This window comes from Alligator mississippiensis, chromosome 5 (assembly GCF_030867095.1).
Source record: "Alligator mississippiensis isolate rAllMis1 chromosome 5, rAllMis1, whole genome shotgun sequence".
Classification (NCBI taxonomy): domain Eukaryota; kingdom Metazoa; phylum Chordata; order Crocodylia; family Alligatoridae; genus Alligator; species Alligator mississippiensis.
Genome location: NC_081828.1, coordinates 153,227,374 through 153,251,155, shown reverse-complemented (window position 1 = coordinate 153,251,155; position 23,782 = coordinate 153,227,374). Strand labels below are relative to the sequence as shown.

At 43.4% G+C, this 23,782-nt stretch overlaps 1 protein-coding gene across 7 annotated transcripts in view; it reads left to right on the top strand.

Moving 5' to 3' along the window:
* The window catches only part of OXNAD1 (oxidoreductase NAD binding domain containing 1), a 35,908-nt gene extending 14,129 nt beyond the window's left edge, over positions 1 to 21,779 (top strand). For all 7 annotated transcript variants that reach the window (XM_019497906.2, XM_019497903.2, XM_014603212.3 and 4 more), the window contains 4 exons: positions 3,769 to 3,910; positions 16,093 to 16,335; positions 19,875 to 19,983; positions 21,361 to 21,779. In XM_019497906.2, coding sequence (XP_019353451.1) covers positions 3,769 to 3,910; positions 16,093 to 16,335; positions 19,875 to 19,983; positions 21,361 to 21,515 — 649 coding nt within the window. In that variant the 3' untranslated portion in view covers positions 21,516 to 21,779. The remainder of the gene's footprint in view (positions 1 to 3,768; positions 3,911 to 16,092; positions 16,336 to 19,874; positions 19,984 to 21,360) is intronic.
* Positions 21,780 to 23,782: the final 2,003 nt, after the last annotated feature.

Here is a 23,782-nt window from a genome sequence, read left to right as displayed (position 1 = left end):
GTCTATTTCTTAGATCCTTATGCTGAACACCCATAATTCCATTCAAGCTTAGTGGGACCTGCAAATGCTGATGACCTCTATACAAAAAAAGAGAAAAATCTCTCTTCAGATTAGTCAGGGGTCTCAGTTTGCCTATCCTCTTAAGCAGTATTTCTCAGCTTAAAAGGTTGACAACCTGTATATGTAATGTCAGCATTGTAATGTTACATTTCCTGTTTAGTTGTAGTAAAAAATAACTAACAGCACTGTATCAGTGATAACAGTAATATGTCCATTTAACTTGTATGCATTTATTTTCAGAGGTTAGTGGAGCATACTTCAAGTCAAAGTTTAGGGTTTTGTGCAAACAAGGGAGAAAAAGAACTTGGGGGGAGGGGGGGGGAAAACAAGGGAGAAGACATCTTTTGTTTAGATCAGTAATTCTCAACTGGAGTGCCACAAGATCCTTTTAAGGTTGTCATTTAATATTAGCACTGTTAAGTGTGCAAATGCCTTCACATGATTCACAAGATAAACCCAGATTTTTCACGTAAGAATCCATGATGTCAAGAACATTCTGACCTGTTGTGGTCTTTCTTTGCAACAGAGAAATCTATTATTTCTGTCATCAAAAAAAGTGAAGTTTCTGTATTTTCTCATGTGTATCGTATACTTGTTTCCCAAAACCCAGCTAGAAATTACAGTGTATATTTAAATGCAAGAAATATGGTAAGAATAGTTTCTGATGGTTATGAATGTGACTTACAGGGAGCAGACCAATGAGCAGGGTTGGCTCCCTAGCTGCTGCTACTTAGTTACCAGTGTAGGAGGAAAGAGTTTTTCCTTCTTCAAAAAAGAAGTTGAGTTTTGTATTCTAGGGTGTGTAGTAAGTGAGAAAATGTGGTAGTTTTGGAGGGTTTTTTTTAAGTAGGATGCTGCTAAATTCAGAAAATTATGGAGGGTATCTTGAGTCTAAAAAAGGTTGTGAACCACTGGTTTTAAGTTGCAGTAAAACTTTAGTGTATATAACCAGATGCCCTGACACCTCCTTGAATGCCTTTTATGTTCTCCCTAAAGCTTGAAACCTACCACTTGAGATGTATTACATATCTATGCAGTGGAAGCCAGATGATGCACCTCCTTCCATCCTTATTTAAACAAGCACTGAAGCCAAGTTATTTGTTTTGCTCTGGGGCTATTAAAATAGCTTGGCAAACATTATTTAGTTAGAACTGAATATTTACTTCACAATACACTGTGCGAGAGGTCATCTCCGGCTATCAACTGAATAATAGTTAAATTAACTCTACTTGGCACTCTTCGGTGTCCATAGTTCAACAGGGGAGCACCCCAATTGACTTGAGGTAAAAGAAAAAGTCCTGGTTTTATAATTTCCTGCCAAGTGGGATTATGCAAGATTTTTAACAGGATGGCATAAATTAGAGGCCAGAATATGAACCAGTTTCCAGTACAGTTTGGAAAAATAAGAACTTGACTTTTAAATATTAAGGCCACTCTCTTAACCAGAGATGCTGAGCTAAGGACTAATGTTTAGGGACTGAACACCAACCACTCCGATGGCCCTCTGGTCAGGGTGGTGCTCAGTACTTTTGAAGCTCCTGGCTTATAATTCAACCCAAATCATTTTGAAAAGTATGTCATGTATGGACCTTCCTTTAATAGCTCTTCTTTTGTGAAGACTAAATTTGCTAAAAATGGAAGACAAATTTAAACGTCCTTGAACATTGATCTGGCTTTTAGATATTTTGAAGAAAAAAGAAAAACCATATTGCATGCTATTATCTAAAGGATTTTTACTGCGACTTAGTTTTTCTATTAGTCTTCTGACTTTGGATGCATTATTTCTCTAGATCTAGTACGTGATTTTACTATTGTCTTTTGCAGCAGCATGCCAGTTATGCCCAGGTACACAATAGTGCAGAAAGCAGGGGCTCTTTCTTTGTTCCTTGTCAATTTCTGCTTTATAATACTGATGCACTGAAAGCTTTTTTGGGTCAATACCGATGGTCAACCAGCCATATCAGCTGGCACCAATCTGATTGCAAATATGCAGCCCAGCAACTTGGAAAGCAATGTCTGGCTGGTTTGTTGTGCAAGTCTGTTGTGGGGGTGGGGAGCAGATCGAGGACCCACATGGTGAGGGAGGGAGTGGAGCTGGGTCAAGGGCTGGCGCTGCCCAGCTGAGGTGGGGCAGAGTGCAGGACAGAGCCATGGCTTGTTTGCAGGGGGCAGGGTGGCTCCTGCCACTGTGTGCACCCCTGAGGGAGGCATGGAGGGCACATGCCCCCCAGATCTGTGCGCGGGGCAAAGGGTGGATTGTCCACTGCGGACTGGAGGCTGTGCTGGGCTCTTCCTGGCGGCGGCTGGGCTGGGGCTGTGCTCAGGCTGGGCAGGGCAGGCGGCAGTGGCACAAGGAGGGGGGCTATGGGAAATTTTGGGGTGGCTGTAATCCCCTTCCCCCCAGCTCTCCCTCTACATGCCACTTCCTGCCCCACATGAGCACAGCCCTAGACCAACTCCTCCCTCCCCTGGGAAGAGCCTAGTGCAGCCCCAGCCTGCCCTCAACCCACACACAGATCCAGGGGGCACATATTCCCCATGCTTCCCCCAGGGGTGCACACAGTGGCAGGAGCCACCCCCATGCGCCTCTCAGACAAGCTGCGGCTCCATTCTGCCCCAGCTGGGCAGCATCTGTCCCTGTACCAGCCCCACTCCCTCCCTCACCATGGGGGCTTCAATCTGCCCCAGCCCACCTCTTCCGCGCCAGACTTACCAACTGCTCTCCAAGCTGCTGGCCTGCACTGCTGGCCATGTGCATGCTGTGGCTGCGCACATGCATGTGGCATTTAGATTACATTATTGGCTACAAAAAAAAGCCAATTGCCAATAATGTCAATTTTCCTTTTATTGGTTCTGATACAATATGGACTGATGTATTTGTGCACCTCTACTTTTTACCAGTGTTTATTTCTCAGCTTCTGTATCTTGAGCATGTTTTAACTTTATCATAGAATAATGTACACCATAAAAATGTTGCTTCTACTTTAGCAGAAACTTATGTCACCAGGGGGTGCTGCAGTTTAGTTTGTTAATCAATCTCAATGGCTTTTTTTCCCCCCCCCCCCCCCCCCCAAAACACAGTGTATAGAGAATTTTCTTTACCTTTGATAGCTTTTGTTCCCTAAAGTCCGTGTTTAAAAGCTGTTTCCCTAAACTTAAATTTTCCAAGCCCTTTCATTGCAAGGTACGGAGTTTGAAAACTGAAGGGAATACCTAAATGTGTTTAGAATAGAATGGGACTTCAGTCCTCTAACTGACCACATAGAATCCTATGCTACTCATTTTTGTAGTTTTGTATTTAAAAATTCTAGTATCCCTTAATGCACTGCACTTTGTTCTGCTGTGAGAAGTATCTAGAAATAGTCTGGTCTAATATTGATACTTTTTAGCTCCTGGAGATCTGGAAATAATTTTGTCACCAAGTGTTAGCCACAAAGAATTCTGATATGATGCTATCCCTCAAATTGCATTTAACCTCCAAACACATTTCATTAATGTAGCAAAGTCAATCAGTTTTGAGAGAATTTTATCATGGTGTTGTTTGCAACCAAAATGTTCAAGTAAAGAACATGTACTGTACCTTATCTGTTGGACTACATGGGAATCAAAATAGTTGCGTTGATAAACATATGGTAGTTGAGATCCACTTGGTCCTGGAACAAAGAACTAATATTATTTCCCCACCCCACTTTAACTTGTTTTTTTTAGGGTAGACTTCTTTATTCCTGGACTAGATGTAGTTGGTGGATTCTCCATATGTTCAAGCCCTGGTCTGTTGGAACAAGAGGGAGTATTGGAACTGGCAGTAAAACATACAGTACATCCTCCTGCTCACTGGATTCACACACAGGTAAATAGTGTAGCAGCTGTTTACACAGTTGATTGTGGCTTTTTAAAATAGCTTAGAACCTGAAGACAGCGGTAGGACTTTAACTGATTTCTGGGAGGAGGACCAGTCTCCCGGTGTGCAGGACTTGTAAATGTCATTTAAATTGCTCATTTAAAACACAAGAGAGAGGTTAACCTATTTATTTTGCAAGAGGCAGTAAAGCTGAATATGGATAACATGGTTGTTGTGAGCTTCTAATGTAGTTTTAATCTTGCTTTTTGATGTGTCCCTGCTATATTACTTAGTTGTGTCAGACATCTTACATTTGTGGATTTGCCAGAAATCATGACGAACTGTGAAGGGTCTTGCTTAGCAAGGTGATGTCATACAAATGTGAATTTGTCCAACAACCATTCACAAGTTATAGAAAGCAAAGCTTTAGCAGTGGTGTGCTGTTTTCTTAAAATCCCAGTATTCTAGATAACTTTAAATATCACAAGGCCTCTTTTGTCATGCAGAACTTAGTCCAATTCTTCTGCATCTGGCCATTTTATGCTAGTTACTTTTTAAGGCCTTGGACTACATCTATACTCCTTACTATTTACAGCAATTTAAAACTCGTTTCCTTCTACCCTGTTACTCTCTTCAGATCTAATTTACAGCCCTTGTGTTTCTGCTTCTATTGAATAGGCTGTAAGGTCCAGGATAACTTTCTTCCAAGACTACAACCATAGCTTCTGTTTAGTAACCAGTAGAGTTACCGCACAAAAAAAAAGAGAAAGAGACGCATACCAAACAGTGGAACATTTACTAGGCAGTGAAGTCCCCAAATTGATCCTAATCCAGGATTTTTCTACCTAGGATAACCTTATATAGTTTTATAGTTGTTCTTAAATCAGGCAAGTATCATGCCTCACTGAAATTCAAATGAGTGTTTTGATGGGTTTTATAGAAGTTATAGTACAAGTGTCCCCATGAATACATGGGGAAATTACCTGCATCTTTGATGTTGCTCTTTAGAGATTGTTAAGAGCCTGATTTCATAGTTTTCCATCTCCAAGAGATCTTTTAGGATTTCTAATTGTGGTCCTTCTCCACTTAACCCATTTTACTGTTATTAAATTGTCTAGTTGAGTTCACAGATCAAGCTAGTTCAAATCTGATGTTGCAGAAAAAAAAAAAATAGAATACAAGCCGAGTTCTCTGTTAAATAAAGGCATTGGTTTTAGTTCTTCTAATAGAAAGGAAAGGGGAAGCAAAACAGGATAGCATCATAGAATTTGAAGAGGCCCTCGATAGGATGCTGGGAGACTTATTTAATACTGATATAATATCTTTATAAATAACCTTTTAACATTACTGATCTTATTTACTCAAGAGCATAAGAACATAAGGCTGCACCCCCACCTAGTATTTTCAATAACTACTGATGCATCTTTTCTTCAAGAATTGGTCCAAACCGCTTTTTAAATTACCAGTCTCCATAACATCTTTTGGCAATGAGTTCCACAGGTTAATTATGGGGGGGTCTTTTGTTTACCACCATATAACTTACTCTTTGTTACTTTTAATCCTACTACTTGATAATTTCAGTTTGTCCACTAGTTCTAGTATTGTAAGAGATTTTAAAACAATAAATCCCTATGTACTTTCTCTGGATCCTTTAATATTTTATAAACCTCTGTTATGCCCCCCCCCCCCCCCCCCCCCCCCCCAGCATCTCTTTTTTTAGGCTAGGACTTGTCATCTTATTTAATCTCTCTTCATATGCAGGCCCCTCCATTTCCTTGATAATCCTTGTATCCTTCTTTGTGCCTATTCTTGAATAGAAAACTAGTTCTTCCTCTTTGAGATGTGGGAAGCAAAACTACACAGTATTCAAGGTGTGGATGCACCATAGATTTATAAAGGGACATAATGATACTTTTGTTTTGATTATAGTTCCCTTATTACTTCCTTGCATTTATTTGCCTTTTCGGCTACTGCCAAACACCAAGCTGATGTTTTTAGTAAACTGTTTCACAAGGACTCCAAGATCTCTTTCCTGTGTATTAACAGGTGATGTAGAGCCCATCATTATGTATGTATATATGGGTTATTTTTCCCCTTCTGCATGCATCACTTTGCACTTATTTGCAATATTGAATTTAATTTGCCATTCTGTTGCCCATTCACTCAGTTTTGAGAGATCCTGTAATTCTTTGCAGTCCACCTTGATCTTTACCACACTCTATAGTTTTGTCACCTGCAAACTTGGCCACCTCACTGACTCACTATTCAGTCCCCTTTCTAGATAATTTATAAGTGTATTAAATAGCATTGATCCCAACACAGATCTTTTGGGGACTTCTTTCCATTCTGAAAACTGAATATTAGAGGTGCACTGATGCATCGGTCCGATATCGGATCAGTACCGACATAAAAGAAAATTGCCTATAGTGCGTATTGGCCCTACGGGGCCAATAAATGCCTATGCCCTGTGCAACTGCAGCACAGTATGGAGCAGAGCCGGCAGCGTGGAGAGGGGAGGGGCTGTCTCCAGCTGGTAAGTCAAAAGGGGAGGTGGGGGGAGGGAGGGTGCAGGGGCAGGCACCCCAGGAGGGCGAGGGGTTGTATGCCCCCAGATCTGCGTGGGGTGCACGGGCAGACTGCAGTTGCAGGATGGAGCTGGCATGGGCTCCAGCAGCACTGGGAAGAGGCTGCAGCTACCCCAGATTTCATCACAGCTCTGCTCCCAGCCCTGCACTGGCACCTGCTGCAGCCATGGCTTTTCCCGGCGCTTGGGTGGAGGTGGGGTGTTCGGCTGGGCTGGGAGCAGAGCTGCAGTGAGATTTGGGGTGGCTGCAGCCTCCTCCCAGCGCCACTGGAACCCACTCAGAGCCCAGCCCCCAATGAGAATAGCCCTATGCAGCGCTGGCTTCAGCTCCACCTCCATCCCACAGCTGCAGCCTGCCCCGTGCTGTGCAGATCCGGGGGCATGTGCCCCCTCACCCCCCCCCCCCCGGTGAAAACAGTGGTGGGAGCTGCCCCCACCCCAAGAGCTGTGGCTATTGCGTTTCCCCCCCACCCAAACCAGCCTAGGCAGCACCTGCCCCTTCCCTCACTGTGATCTGCCCCTCCCACACCCTTTCCCTCCCTACTCCCCTTCTACCACACACTTACCAATCCAATACAGCTGCCATCAGCTGGTATCAGCTGATATGCCTCCTTAAATATCAGCCATCTCTATTGGCCCCCAAAAGCTCTATTGGTGTACCCCTACTGAATAATTAATACCACTCTTAGTTTTTATCCTTCAGTCAATTTCTGATCTACAAGTGACCTTCCCTCTATTCTAGAGGAGGAAACTCCAGTGTTGAGGGGAGCAGAATTCTGCCTGCAGCTCACTCTGGTCCTGCTTGTGCATGACTTGGCAGGGGAGCATGTTGATGAAGGGGAGGAAGGGAAAGGAGCTGGGGCTCTGTGAGCAGCCAATTGGGCAGGCATGGGACAGGTAGATGGTGGGAGCAGCAGGAGCCAGCATGAGCTTGGTGCAGCCCCACCAGGCAAGAGTGGGACACAAACCAGGGGAGCCAGACGTGGCTCCCTGTCCCCCCTCCCCTCTCCTAGGGGCCTCTTGCAGCTTTCCCTGGCAAAAAGCTCTTTAGAAAAGCCATACTGATTTTTCCCCAGCAAATCCTGTCCAGTTATGTGCTGAACAAGCTTTACAAATTATTGCTTTTACCATTTTGCTAGGGACAGAAATTAGACTCACTGGCCTGTAATTACTTGGGTTCCCTTTGGAGCCCTTTTTGAAGATTGGAGTTGTACTGGCAACCCTTCAGTCCTCTGGTCCCAAAGCTGTTCTTAGTGATACTTCAGAGCAGTTCTGCAGTTTCAGATTTGAACTCCTTCAGGACTGTACAGTGAAAGCCATCAGGTCCTGGTAATTTGGTACTATTTTGTTTTATTAATTTCCTCTAAAACCTCATCTAGTGATACCTCAATTTGGTCAGTTCTGGGAGGAATGGTTCTGGTGAGAAGTCTCCCATAATAAAGACTGATGCAAAGGACTCATTTAGTTTGTTGGCAAGGGTTCCTGGATCTTTTACACTTGGATCCTCCTGCTCTACTTAGTTGCTGGGAGGCTTTCTGCTTCTAATATCCTTAAGTTTTTATTTTTAAGTTTGTAGAATTCTAGCAAGTGTTTTTACCAAAGTCTTTTTAACTTGTACTGCATTTATACATTTGACTTGCCAGATGTTTGTACTCTTCATATTCTCCTCATTTGACTTCTACCTTTTTCCCTTTCATAGCCTCCTTTACTCTGCCATTTAGCCATTCTGGCTTTTTTTGGTGTACTTTCCAAATTATTTGGATTATCCATCTGCATTTACTGTGTTTTTCCAATATGGTGTTCTTAAGCAGTTTCTGTGCTGCTTGCAAGGTTTTAACCCTCTAAACCCCTTTCTAACTAGCTTCCTGACTTTTGTATAGTTCTCTCTCAAGGTTAAAAGCTACTCTGCTTTAAGTATATCAAAGACAGTTACATTGTGGTCACTATTACAGTGTTTCACTGGTAGTTATTAAACCCTGTGCAGTGCTTAGGAGTAAATCCAGAATGGCCTTTTCTTGAAATTCCAGAACCAATTATTCCAGAAAGCAGTCATTTATGATGCCTAGAAATTTAGTCCCTGCATCCCTCCCTGGGGTGAGATTTATCCAAACTATATATGGATAATTGAAGCCTATTATTGTGTTCTCTGCTTTTGCAGTCTTTCCTCCTTAGCATCCTCCCTTAGCATTTCTAGCCCACTTTTGCCATTAAGATCTGATAATTGATAGGAACAATATACTTCTGTAGCTATGCTACATAGACGTGGAATTTTTACCCGTAGATAAACTGTTGTTTTCATATCAGTCAAGGCATCTACTCTAGTTGACTCGATGCAGTTTTCCCCACCAGTCTGTAACACAGGGGTGGGCAAAATGCGGCCCGCAGGCCAGATGTGGCCCACCAGGCCATTCTGTCTGGTCCGCAGGTCCCCTAAAAAAAAATGTATAAAATTAATATACATCTGCCCCTGGCTACCTGTCATGTGGCCCTCGATGGCTTGCTAAAACTCAGTAAGCGGCCCTCCGCCCAAAATAATTGCCTGCCCCTGCTCTAGCATAACAGTTCAGTCCTATCTCCATCTTGGTAGCCTAATGATAGACCTGATCTATCATTCCTGTATAATGTGTACCCTGGTATTATGCTGTCCCATCCATTTTCCTCATTCTACCATGATTCTGCAACACTGTTATGTCAATATGGTCATTTAAGGCCAAGCATTCCAATTCCCCCATAGTGAATTGTAGACTTCTGGCATTAGCATAAAAGGACTTATATTTTCTATTATTGTCTGGTTGTCTACTTGTGTGTGCCCCGTTTAAAAAAAAAAAAAATAAAATAAAATAAAAAAAAAAAATCAGGAATCTGTTGTTTTTGCTGTTCCTCTGTGTTTAACCTGAGCCCTCCCATCCTGTTTCCTTTCCTCTGAGAGGATTTAGATTGATACATCTTATAAACAATCTGAACCTTGTGCTCTACCACACCAGCCAGCTTTCCTCCAGATTTTAGTTTAAAGGCTGCTTTAACACCTTTTGAAGTTTGCATGGCAGTGGCCTGATCTGATTTTTATGTTAGGTAGAGCCTCTCTCTCCTGTTCCTGTCCCAAAAGGATCCACAGTTCCCTAATAAACTTCAACTACTTCTTGCTATACTTTCTTCTTGTTCAGGTATTGAAATTCTACAACTATGCCTGCACCCCTGGACATAGCATTTCAGAAATGCTTTCTGTATCACATTATGTAGGTCCTAGACTTAAGTCTCCTCCCCAACAGTCAACATTTAGCTTCCAGGACTTTTCTTCTGCACTTTCCCCGTGTCATTGGTGCCAACATGGACCACAACAACTGGCTGCTTTCCAGCACTAAGCAGTTGGTCAGTGCTTGTGGTAAGGTTTACTATCTTTATGCCCAAGCAGGAAAACTACCGTGCAGTCTTCTTACACAGAACTGTCTATATTCCTAATAATATAGTTGCCCACTACCAAGACTTTCTTCTTCCTATTGACTTTCCAGTCCCAACCCCCAGAAGCATATCCTTGGCACAAGAGTATGTTGGGACTTCCAGTGGAAAAGTGGTCCCTTGTTATGGAAAGCATCTCTTCTTTCCAGCTTGATCTCTCCTTTCCTTCCTTCTCCTAAGCAGCACTGGGACTGCCAGGTTGGAGATAGGACTACACTACTACTCTTCTAGCTCTCTCAGCTGCTCCAGTTCACCTGAGTCTTCAAGGACTATACTAAGTCCCTGAATGCCAAGAGCTCTTTGCATTATATGCCACTTGGGAAAACTATTATACAAGTGACACTTGGTGCAATAAAATGGGTAGCCCTCATCCCTCTATGGGGCTTCTCCTGCATTTTAAACTAACTTTAATGTTGTTTTCTTGTTTGTGTGGTTACTGTTTGGGGCGGGGGAGGAAAGCAGGGAGCCATTGTTACACTGTTTAGATACATAGTGTTAACTTATTTTACAGCTAGGTTTAAAAAAAAAACAAAAAAAAAAAACCACCCCAAAAAACTTTTAGTATTCTACTGGAGCTTGGGAATTTAGAAGTTTTAGATTATGTAAGTTTATTTCACTTGCTGATGGTAAGGAATCTTAAAAAGTTAATTCCTAGAATTTAAAACTTGACAGTTTAACTCACTTGAAAGCCTGAATTTAAGACGAGGATAAATTAAAGCGAAGACTAATCTCTTACTGCAAGACCAATTAGACATCATTGCCTCAGTGACTGAGAGATGTCAAGTGGGGTTCCCCAGGAGTCTGTCCTGGGTCCAGTATTGTTTAACATTTTCATTAACAACTTGGACAATGGGATTGAGTGCATGCTTAGCAAATTTGCAGATGACACTAAATTGTATGGAATTGAGGATGCTTTGGAGAGCAGGACTAGGACCCAGAATGACCTTGATAGATTATAGACCATTTCTCAAGTTTTATTAGATGAGCTTCAACAAGGACAAGTACAACGTCCTGCACTTGGGACAGAATAATTGTAAGCACAAATCGAGGCTAGAGAATGACTGGCTAGGCTGCAGAGAACCTGGGGATTACAGTATATCGTAAGCTTAATACCAGCTAACAGTTTATTCTTGTTGCATTAATGAGCAATTCTTCCACTCTGTTCAGCAGTGTTGAGGCTTTACCTGGAGTACTGGGTCCCACACTTCAAGACAGATATGGATGGATCAAAGAGATCAGTGCAGAGTGACAAGATTAGGGGTTTGGGAAGCAAAGCTTATGAAAAAGAAGCTGAAAGAGCTCATATTGTTTAGTTTGAAGAAGAGAAGATGGTAGGGGGATAGGGGGGGAGGGGGGGTTGATAACAGTCTTTAAATATCCAAAGGTTATTATAGAGAGGATGGAGATAGGCTTTCCTTTGTGCCCACAGGAGATAGGACTAGGAGTAACAGCCTCAAGCTTCAGTAGAGAAAGTTTAGATTAGAGATTTGGAGGAGTTCTGACTAGGAGGCTAGTCAAGCATTAGAACAGGCTACTTAGAGAAAAGTTATGGAAACTCCACTCCCGAAAATTTTCGGGAGCAGGTTGGACAGACATTTGGCTGGGGCGATTTAGTCACGAGTTATCTTGCCTTGAGCAGGTGCCTGGAGTAGATGACTTCTGTGAGGTTCTTTTCAGCCCTCTGATCCCGACTTACAAGAAATGTATTAGGTAACTTTTAGCAGGTGGTAGCTGAAGCCAGACTTACCCCTATCTGTTAATTTAGCTTGTTTTGAGGTGCACACACTTTATCAAGACCCCCTTCTACAAACTAGTCACTACCACCACCACCACAAAAATGGACCAAGCTCACTCACCTTCCAGGAACCAGATCCTGCTCCTTTTCCTCTTGTACCCTTGGGAGGTGTCTTATAACTGCCCTATTAGATCTCACTTGGTCACTCAGGTGCTCATTTATACTCTTAGGCCTGAGCTAGCTCTGCCCCCTTGTTAGGGCACAGGTGGGGCCAGAAGCAGCAACTTCTGCCTCTTGCAAATACCATCCCTTAAATGCTCAGAGCAGTTGGCCCAACAAACACTCAAACAGAGCACGATAGCCACCACCAAACAAGCAGACAAAGCACCTATTGCAGCTGACAGCATTTTTTGTTTAAGCATAATTAGCTGTACAAATTAACCTACAATAAAGCCTTATATACAATAGCAAGTTTTATCCTAAGAGATCTTCAAGTTCTTTATTAATTTAGTTCCGAGAAAACAGTCTTCTTTGCAGAGATATGGCTATACGGGAGACTGTTTAAGCAGAAAGTCTAGAGACTGAAAAAAGTTATGCACTTACCCAAATTCAGTGTCAATAATGCTCATTACTTCCAGAAACAGCCTGCCCCAAGCTTGAAGCACCTCAGTAAGGCTGGGCTTTGCAGAGCCCCTAGTGCTTCTAATAGCCTTGAGCTGTCAATTTTCAGGCTGTTTTAGAGGCCTTCCAATTGACAACACCTATGTATTTTCACCAATGATGCAGTTCAAGTCAGTACAACCAATACATTACAAAGTAACAGTGGGGCCTAGAATTCCAGCATACTTAAGCAGTTAATGTGCTTAACCAATGAAGATAGCTGGTATTTGTTACAATACCCATCCCACTTCTTTGCCTGTTACTTAAATTGTGCTATACAGTTAAGCTAATTATGTCCTTGTCTGTTATGCATGTAAATAGAGGACATGGTAGTTGTAGTTTTTCTTACTGAATCTGTATTGGAACATTAATCTTTCTAATTTGCCTAAACCATTTCAATATAATGCTTGCAATTTTAGTAATCTATGTTAGAGGCCAGTATCTTCCCAACAGTTCACTTTATAACTAAGGCTAGAAACCAACATCAGGGAATGGAAAAAATCAGCTGTGCCACAATGTATTACAACACACTTGATTTACTTCATTAGGTGAAATATCTCACCCTTTGTCCTGCCCTGATAGGGCAGGACAAGGGGTGACATGACCACTATTTTCCCTGCGCAAACTATGTACAATGTTGTGTGTGTGCCCTCCTGGGGTGGGGGCACCTAGGGGGTGGAACCTGGGGACAGGCAGCCAGCACCCCGGCCTCTGGCCATTCCCCCACAGGTATGCACCCATGTGGTGAGCCTGAGAAGCTGGGGGCTTCCCCAGGGGTGACAGCGGCTTCTGGTCTCCCGTAGTCAGTGGCCAGGGGCAGCATGTGGTCCTGGCCCTTCTGCCCGCAGCTCCTTTTCTGTGCCCGCATGGAGTTGGATTGAGTAGCAGAGCTGCGACCAGGCAAGGCGATTTGGTGGCGGGGGACCCAGGGTGGGGGCCTGAGCAGGGGCTCCTGGCCGGTGGAGGTGGCATTGAACTGCCACCCAAGCCCGTGGGGGGGGGGGCGGGGCTGCTGCTGGGTGATGAGCGGCTGCCAGGGTCCAGCCAGGGCTATGGTTGGATGCAAGGCAGCAGGTGGCACAAAAGTGATGGCCAGGGCCAGGATGGTGTCCAGTAGGGCTGTGCGAAATTTCACTGGGTGTTTTGATTCAACGTGGTTTTGACTCATTTTGAGCTCAAAACAGTGAAATCGAATCAAAATGAAGGGCTTCGAAACAGCCTTGAAACAAAATGAGGCTAGTCGAAATGTTTTGAGTTTCGAAGCCAGCAGTGAGGTGGTGAGTGATGGGAGAACCAGGGCTGCACTTCCAGCAGCAGCCAGAAGCGCAGCCCTGGCTCCTGCTACCGGGCTGTGGGAAGCCAATAACAGCACACGGGAAGGGAACTGAGCCCAGGCTCAGTTCCCCTCCCCAGCACTGCGATCAGGCAGGGGCGGGGTGTCAGCCTCCCTGTCCCCACCCGCTCGCAGGGCCGGGGATGGGGAGTCAGCCCAGCTGGGCTGACACCCTGCCCCCAGCCCCATCAAGTGAAACCTCAAAACAGCCTAACTCTTTGGACAAAGCAAAACAGAACAGCTGTTTTGAATTTAAATGAAATTTGAAACAGAACACTGTTCCACGGAAACCTCGAAACTGAAGGCAAAACGGAACAGTGCTGTTTTGCACAGCCCTAGTGTCCAACACCCGGCAGTCCTTTTCTCTGTGGCCTCCACTGCTCTGGCTGCAAGCACAGCCTGCTGCTCCAGGGTCTCCGTGCACCAGTTCTCCAAGACCAGGAGCTGCACCATAAACTCCCGTTCCCACACCTCCTTGTATTGGTTCTGCGCACCCTCAGGGGAGACATCCTCTGCCCTCCACCTGTCCTGGGAGGTGACATCCTCTGCCCTCACGTCCACCAGCTGGTTCTCTGAGGCTGGCACCAGGTGGTCCAGGCTGCCCAGCCTCAGATTGGGGGTCATGCATGCACAGGTGCCCACAGACCATGATAAGTCAGCTGGGCAGGCCTGGGCCCAGGTGGCCGCCAGCTGAGCCACCTGTACCTGCTCCCTCCCCAGGGGCTGGCAGGCTGCTGGCCATAGGCAATCTGCCTCCCCCGCCCCATTCCCAGGCCAGGCCAGGCCAGGCTCCTGGCAGCACCTGCTGCCACAGCTTAAGATTCACTCCCCCAACTTCTCTTGTAGGCCAGCCTGTCTCCTGTGTTGCCACCATGGCATAGGGCTCCCAGACAACTGAGACACGAAGCTACCCACAGCCCTGTCCTCCCTACAGGGGGCCTCTCCAGGGAGGCGCCCTGCATCACCCCCCTCCCCCTCCCCCCCCCAAGCAGCTGTTCTGTGCCCAGAAATGCCCCCTGGGGGTGTGACCCTGGCGCAGCGTGAGGAGTTGTTTGTGTGGACTGTGAGCTTGATCCATTATACCCTGATTATGATGATCAGGGATCCTGGTTTTCCCTGATAAACAACTGCAAATCCTCTGACAAAACCTTCAAAATCCATGATTAAAATTAAAGGCCCCCGCAGCCCTGCTCATGCCCTGTGCCCCCCACCCACAGCCCCTGCCCCCCAGCCCTGCAGAACAGGCCCCCAGCTGCCTGGGCTATGGAGCCAGGGACCCAGGTCCACAGTGCTGTGCCCCCAACAGAAGGCAGCTGCAGCAGGAGCACAGAGCCCGCTCCCCCACTGTTGCTTGCTGCAGGCTCTTTGCAAAAGCAGGAAACACATGGGTTTCTCCTCTAAAAGGTAAAATCCATTTTTTTCTTTGATAAAATAGGGAAATCCATAGGAAACAGAAAACCCAGCTCCCTACTGATGACCATGGTGCCCCAGGTGCACCTGCATACCTGGCACAGGACTCTGAGCTTCAATGATGCAGCAGGCAAACCTACGCTTCTCCACAACCTCTGCTGCCACCGCATGGAGGGCTCCCTGTGGCTGCACTACATGTCCCTGGCCCTCACAGCCGAGGAGGACATGCTGTGTTCCTTGGTGTGTGAAAGGCCCCATGGCTGTCCTGGTGCTGCTGGGCCTGGGCAGCTGCCCGAAGCAGCCAGTGAAGGGGCACAGCACATGTACGTGAGCACTACTGCACAGTAACTACGGACAAGTAAATTTACTACTTGCATTTGCAGGTAGCAATTTACTTGCGAGTAGTGCAGTTGTCTGTGCAGTAAGCATGTGCATGTGTAGTTTCCCTCTTTTTTGTAGGTGGTAAAATATATAAATAAAAGCAGATGGAAATATTCTATGAGAAATTTTCTTTCAGTAAATTCAGTTCTTTTTGGTGTAGCAGTGAAGCAGACAACCCTTTCAAGTCCTCACAAAAGCAGTGTGGCTTTGTCCTATAACCTAGTACCTCCTTGTTTGTAAACAGCCCTCCTAAACAGTGGGATCTAGGACCTTATCTTTGAGTCTTTGCAGCCACATACTTCTTCATTGTTTAAAAATCCTCTTATGAATTGCCCATGTAATAGTCTGTATCAGTACTTATGTAGGAGTGTTGCTATTTCTCATGGCTAAGACTTACCTGAAGGCAAAACTAGACCCCTTCAGAATACTCAAGGCACTGACTTCAGATAACTGTGTAGACTTCCAGTGCATTTTTAAAATGCTTTGGCATTCCCTCACTAGTAAAATATGTAAGAACTAACAATAATTATCTTATTCTTAAGCTTAGCTTGTCTTATGACTCAGTGATGTAAAAAGAATTGTATTTCATCCTTTGCTTTTGGTTTGGAAATAACCTCTTTTTCCATCTCTAGTGCACCCTTGACTCAGAAGTAGCTCTGCGAGTGGGAGGCGACTTCTGCTTTGATCCACAGCCTGGAGACTCTCCTGTAAACCTTGTTCTGATAGCAGGAGGAGTAGGAATTAACCCATTGTTCTCCATACTGCTACACGTAGCAGATCTTTATACCAGCCAAGAGACTAAGGGAAATGGGTATAAAATGGGAACTGTGAAACTGCTCTACAGTGCAAAGAACACAAATGAGCTCTTATTCAAGGTAGGAAAAAAGGAAACGGTGTTTTGGCTGTTTATTTCTTCCTTTCAGAAGGCTTGTCCATTTATTGTTATGTATTATTGCAAAGCCTTGGTGCCCTGTATAGTCCTGTTGCGCTAGGACTATATAGAGCCAAAAGATCCTCCCTGCCCCAGAAAGATTCTTTATTATGCCAATCTAAGAATGACAGGAATTCTGGAAATGTATCTGGCTCCCATTGATTTCAGTGGTGCAAACTCAGGCACTACTATATAAATTTTAATGTAGCTTTCAATCTTCATCCCCCTCAGTGCTGTTTTTTATTGAAATTTAATTCCTTTGACTTTGCTTCCTGTTTGGGAACATCTTACCTCATGATCCAATGTAATACATTTCCAAAGAGACCGCTGGAAGTTAATTAAGTCACAGGTTGTCAAGTACCTCTATAGAACCTGTTCTAATGGCAAATGCTTTCTGAATAATTCTGACTAGAAATGCATGAAACTGTGATATGTGCCTGTGTGCATCTGCAGGATGTCCACATTAATGTATAGTCCAGATGAAGGCAGGAAGAAGCATCTGAGAGTGGAACTTAAAAATGGACATCCATGCTCAGATGTATTTACCCAGCTCTATTTCTATATTTCAATAACATTTCATTTTTTCCTTCAAAAGACATTTTTAAAAATAGCTTCTGTTATCTTAACATGAAAATGCAAGCATATATTAAGAAGGGGACAGGGACTGTTATTACCATATGTTTTGCCCGATTCTCATTTGGAATAGTCATATCATTACACGGTGTTGCCTGTTCAGTATAATATAGTCCTTGCAATATACTTCAGCACCATCAACATTTATGTAGCAGCAGGAGACCATTATCCTGTGGCAGTTTAAGACTAAATAGTAGAGCACTAGGATGTAGGGTCACTGATAACACTGTTAGGGTTAAATCAGCACTAAGTAAAAATTCTGTCTCTAATGAGTTAGTTTGCTTTGAAGAAATTAAAGGCTGGATCATGAGATACTAAGGAAAATAAACACCCAAAGTTAAGCCAAAGATCTCTTATGGTTACAAAAGTGGCCAATCAGTGTGAAATTAAGAATAGCAGTATGCTTGCTACTAAGATTATTCAGCCTGAGGCCTCTCATTGACTTGAGTCTCTACTGGGATTGGCTTAATATAGATTTAGAGGAAACAAAATTTTTTCTTGGAAAAGAAAATATTTTTGGTTATTAAAGCCTGGAAAATTCACAGTTGTATTTAAACATCTTAGTGGATTGGTCAGCAAGCTGTTAAATGTGCATGTTATTTGACATAAAATGAAAGTTGCAGCTCATTGGCACAACACTGTATAAAGTACTCACATATGTGAAGCAGCTTTGGCCACTGTCTTCCTGGTCAGAATCAACCTGGAAATCTCAGTGAAGATATCCACCCATTGTCAAGACAAATCATTGTATTTTCCTTCCTTGTTTATGAAAGAAGTGATTTAAAAAACTGCAGAACCCGTTATGACATTTGAACCTGACGGGGTCCTCATCTAACAGAATAGCCCCAGTTATAGTCACAACACAATAAAAGTTACATATCTGGAAAAGGAAGGAGAGATCATTTTAGGAATGTCAGGTCTCCTTCATACTAGTAGTGTGGGGTGGTTCAGACAAAAGTTTGTAGCTTGATATCTTAAATAAATACTCAAATAACTGATAGATTTTTCCTGTTCCCCTGTTGTATTACACATCTTAAAAGCAAGAGTTCATATAGCAGTAATTTGATTCTTTCCCACCTTCACTGTGTTGTCCTTTATAGATCATGTTTCTTTAATGCCTGCCTAGTTTGTCTTGTGTTCGTTAGTTGGCCCATTCTTTTTCAGTGTGGATCATCTCTTTCCCAGGTGTCTGGGAAAGGCCCAAATGGTGCCTGAGTCCTAGTTGATGCCTCTAGGCCTCCTCGTAATACAAACAATAAATAATAGGAAACAGGCTGGATTTAGGGGGGCAAAGTGCATTAGTAAGACAGTTATTGACAGAGCAATGTGTAGAAGTGCCTCTGCACCCAGCTTTTCTTGTCTAAAGTCTAATTGTGATGCTTATATATAAGGATGTATACCTCACCAAAGCTTACTCCCAAATTAAAAACAGGGCTTCAGAAGGGGTTGAGAGAGCCTGTAGGTCCCTCTGTGGGTAGTAGAGCCTGGTTCATTCTGTGTGGCTGGAAGAGCAGGTTCCTCAGTTTTACATACTAGTTAAGTTAGTAAGCAAACAAACTAACAGTAAAATAATCCAGAATGCTGTAGAACAGAGCTGGTGTTACTTCAGCATATTCTAGCTAATATACTTTCTTCAAAATAAATTAATAGAGCACTCCCTCAATCCTCTACAGTAAACAAAAGCCCCAGATAGTAAACCTCTGTCTGTGCTCTAAGCTTTGAGCAGGAGTGGGGTCAGCCTGTGGCCTTGGCCTCTTTGTGGGGCCCGTAGCAGATCAGGGAGAGGACAGAGCCCAGCAGCAGAGGGGGCAGGAAGCAGAAAGTAGAGCAGGAATTTGGGCAGGGAGTAGGAAGCAGAGCAGCAGATTGGGTAGAGGAAGAGGATCAGAGTAGCACTCAGGGAGGGCATGGATCTGATTTCTGGCACTCTTGCCAAAGAGGTCAGCCTCAATGACTTAAGAGCAACTCCAGGAGGAACAAGGTGGGGGGAGTGGCTGCTTAGGAGCTTGTGTGCATTGCTGTGTGTGCAGGAGCCTGTAGGGACATCAGTGAGCTGAATCGCCTCAACTTTAACTCTGAATGATGCAGTGTTAAAAGTGGAGCACTTTTGCTAAATTTGTATCACTACAGGCTTCTGCACACTTAATTGTTACAGTGTAGCAGCAGCTCCAGGTTGAACTGTGTCCTTAGACTGTAGATAGTAACAAATGAAGTCTTAGCTTGAGATTTCATTGCTCCACTTGTTTATTTAAATTTTAACCATGCAATAGCTAAAGCCTCAAAGTTTTAGTGAGAGCAATCACAGCGGTGAATTAGGGAACTGAAAATGATCAGGTTTCTACTTCGAGTATTAATAGCATTAAATCTATACTGTAACGGGTTTTACAAAAACAAGAAGAGTCTGTATCGTTACCCGAGGTCAGGTGGCTTCAAGGTTGAACTAAAAGGTTTGGACAAATTAAATGCATGAAGTGCACATTTTAAATTTCAATGCTGCAGGTTTTTGGAAGGTGGAGAGAGGAAGTGGGGACAGCTGCAAGACAGGAAGCCATAAAAGAGCGGAAATGGTTATAAGATGCAAGTGTTGATTAGTTACAACCTGTTGCAGAAAAGGAATAAAGTATTAGTCGTATATGGTAGCATATTCCAGGTATAGAAGTGCTGTGCACTTTAAAAAGTGCTGCCCTGTAAAAGAAAAAAAAAAAGAAAAAGCAAATTCTCAACTTTCACATGCAATATGTGCATAGTCTAATAGTGTATGCTAACTATTGATGTTGTTCTGGGACCTTGTGCACTCATCTGCTTTGATTTAATGGACCGTGGTATAACCAAGTATGTTTAACATTCCAGGAAAATATCCTTGGTTTGATGAATGCATTTCCTGGAAAGATCACATGCGACTTCCATGTTACCCAGCAGAGTTTGCAAGTCTGTGAAGAACTTCAGCCTTATATTATAGGTATGTAGTGTGGCTGGCAGTACACAGACGCATAAAAAGTTGTCAGTCCCATTGGAGATATCATTAGTGTTGTTTAGTAGGGCTGTGCAAAATTTCACCGGCTGTTTCGTTTTGAGGCTGTTTAGACTCATTTTGAGCTCAAAACAGCAAAATCAAAATGAAACAGAGGGCTTCAGAAGACAGCCTTGAAATGAAATGAGGCCACTCAAAACATTTTGAAAGTTTTGAAACATTTTGAGTTTTGAAGCAGCAACCCAGCCAGGCAGTGGGAGGCAGGGGAGAGCCAGGGCTGTGCTCCCAGCAGCTCCATGCAGCCCCATGTGGCTCAGCCTGGCAGGGAACACACCCCTGGCTCTCCCCATCTCACGCTGCTGGGCTGCACTCCCTGGTGCTGGTGGAGCCGGTTGGAGCACAGCGCCAGCTCTGCCTGCCTCCTGATGCCGGACTGCACTCTGATCAGCTCCACCAGCCCCAGGGAGCTCAGCCTTGTGGTGGGAGACAGAGCCAGGGCTGTGCTCTGCCTCCTGCCACTGGGCTGAGTTCCACAGGTCTTGAAGCCGCTGGGAACCCACCCCAGTGGAGGCAGGTGGGGTGTAGCCTGGAGGCTGCACTGGGCTGGGTTCCCAGCCACTTGAAGCCCAGTGCAGTCACTTGAAGCAGGATCGCAGCATTGGGGAGGGGAACTCAGCCGAGCTAAGTTCCCTTCCCCAGCCTGATCACAGCGGTATTTTAAGTCTTATAAAATACTAAATTATCTATATAAAAGCACTCAAAGTGAGATTGGATTCCAGCAGTTGAGTGGGGAAACTTATGTGCAAATAAATTAAATGGTTTATTTTTCAGATCTTACCATAATTTCATTTTCACAAATTCAGTCTTACAGCTGTGCTGAATTAGAAGCAAGAAAAATTAATTGAAACTTTGTGCCCAACCCTCTCCTCCCTACAATATGTTATCTTTGCTTAAAGCTGTAATGATGGAGTAGGATTAGCCTATTGCCTTTAAGGCATGCTTGATTGATTCCATTTCTGTTGTCCTTGGGTTAGAGTAAGTGAGCCATTGCTGCTTAGTTCTACCGTAGTTTATCTTCTTGTTAAGGGAAATTGAACAAGTAATGTCCTGTAAATTGGTTTGGACTTTTCTTATGTGCTAATCTAAATTTTCAAGTGAGTAAACAGTTTTAGATGCCTCATTATTTTTTATATTTAACTCCATAAACCTTAAAATGGGTCTGAGTTTTCAGAGAGCAAGTGCCCACAGCAGCAAAAAGCACCCATCAGTTTTTGAAACGTTAGGTCTCTGCCTCTTGATTGTGTTGAAGATTTTGTCTTCATATAAAATACTTCTGTTGTTAACTATTTACATTCTCTTCGTCAGAGGGAAGAATATCTGCAAAGGATCTGGAAAAACATGCATCTAAGGATACTTTATGGTACATCTGTGGTCCACCTCCAATGATAGAATCTATATCCAAGTTACTAAAAAACCTTGGTGTTCCTGCAGACTGCATTTTCTTTGAAAAGTGGTGGTAGCAATAGCTATTTAGCAGAAACTAAACTATATAAATTAATTTATATATTTTGTTAGACAAAAAATAACTGAAACGCACAGAAGATGGATTCTGCTATGAACTAACTAAATGCAAGACATCACTAGTTACACATGGAATCATCCTGTATCCAATAACCATTCTTAATGATACTATAGTGCACTCTGATTTAGGTCATTATAGTTTTACTGCTTTTGAAGAAAAGCATGGTATATTTTATATTAAAGATGAGAACCATTTAATTTTGTGCATGTTTCACTCATTTGTTTTGATGGTAGTATGCATCTGCTTTTTGTACATTAATTTATTGTTAATTAAGCAGGTTTTTAAAGCAAGTTGGTAATATTTTCATTATGCCTTTAACAAAGTAGTAAATAAGTAAATGTGCAAAAATTATATAGTCTGTGGTATAACTAACTCAGGCCATACTTTTATAAGCTAAGCCAGTGGTTCTCAACTTTTTAGACTTGAGGCACCTCAGAAAATTCTCTCTTAGCTTTCACCCTTTTTTGACTACAGAAAAAGAGCTATTTTTCTGTTGCAAAGAGCTCAGAAAGACAAGAACAGGTCAGAATGTTTTTAACACTGTGGATTCCTATGTGAAGCATTTATCTTGTGAATCATATTTCCACGCGTAACAGTGCTAACCTGTGGCACCCATGACATGCTTGAAAGGCTGACAAGGCACCCTTGGGTAAAGATCACTGAACTAAGCCAAGCCAGACTGGGTACTTGGCAGAGCTTCCCATCCAGGCTACTATAATCAATAAATGGCTCAGTTCCCAAAGTCATATGTACATGCAGAAAGTCATATATGCACAGAAGCCGTGTTCTTGGGGCTGAAGTCTTTTGCATGAGACTTAAACTTTCTGTATAAGACATTTTGGAAAAATAGGTCACTGCTTAAACTAAATTAGCTAGTTACATTTGATTTACTTATCTACTTTTTATATTGGCCTTTCTGTTGTGAAAGGGAAGAAGCCAACTTAGCCATCCTTACTTTACACCCTTATAGAGATGGAGGACTTTAGTGTAATGGATTCCATTACTGGCATGTTAAGAGTTTCAAACCCAAATAGTACATGCCAAATATTATGAGATTTCATTTTTTTTCCACTTTCCCCTTTTCTTTCCCCTTCATAGAATCATAGAAGTAGGGTTGGAAGGGACCTTGTAGATCTTCAAGTCAGACCCCCTGCCTGGGCAGGAGAGAAACTGGGCTCAAGTGACCCCAGCCATGTAGGCATTGAGCCGCTTCTTAAAGACCCCCCAGAGTAGGAGCCAGCGCCACTTCCCTTGGAAGTTGGTTCCAGATCCTAGCCACCGTAACTGTGAAGTAGTTCCTACAGATGTCTAATCTAAACCTACTCTCCAACAACTTGTGACTGTTATTCCTTGTTATCCTGCGGGGTGCTAGGGGAAACAAGGTCTCCCCAGACCCTTCTGGTCACCCCTAGTGAGTTTATAGACGGTCACAAGGTCCCCCCTCAGCCTTCTCTTGTGAAGGCTGAACAGGTTCGGGTCCCGTAGCCTCTCATTGTAGGGTCTGCCCTGCTGTCTTCCTTTACTGGTACTGTATAAGGTCCCTGTTTGGAGGAGATTTCAATACAAAATATAAGAGGTCACAAGTAAGAAGCCACAAGGCAACACACTGTCAAGTGGTTGTTTTGCATTATTACAAATTTATTTCAATGTTTAAAAAAAGAAATGCATCTAGATATGTAGTTTATAAACCTGAGTGAGGTAGGGAGTTGAGATGACTTGTGGCAGATGCCATACGGAGAGGCATGAGCTTTTAAAAGGACGAAGATTACGGAGGAGGTCAGAGACAGAGAAAAGGTGAAATAATCTCTCATTATAATCTTTTCATCATCTGGAGTTATAACCCTTTGAGAACAGATAGAAGCAGAACTATTCTAGTGCTAGAACCAAAACCATATGCCAGGTTCAGATCCAAGACACTAATGCAAACATTCCCCCATGCACCTAAATTGAAATTTCATATTTAAGGCTTTATCCTTTCTGTACCTGAAAGTGACTTTCAGATGAACTAGGCAGGTTCAGAGTTGAGAACTAACCTCAGGCAAACACAAACTTGGTTTTAACAACATATTGTTTGTATCAGGGCATTACAAAATACTTATGAGCATAAGCAGCCACTTACTACATCACACGCATCTGAAATCACTTTGGAGAATTCAGGATTGAGTGTAGGTACTATGAATTGTAGGTACCAGAAACGAGAAAGAA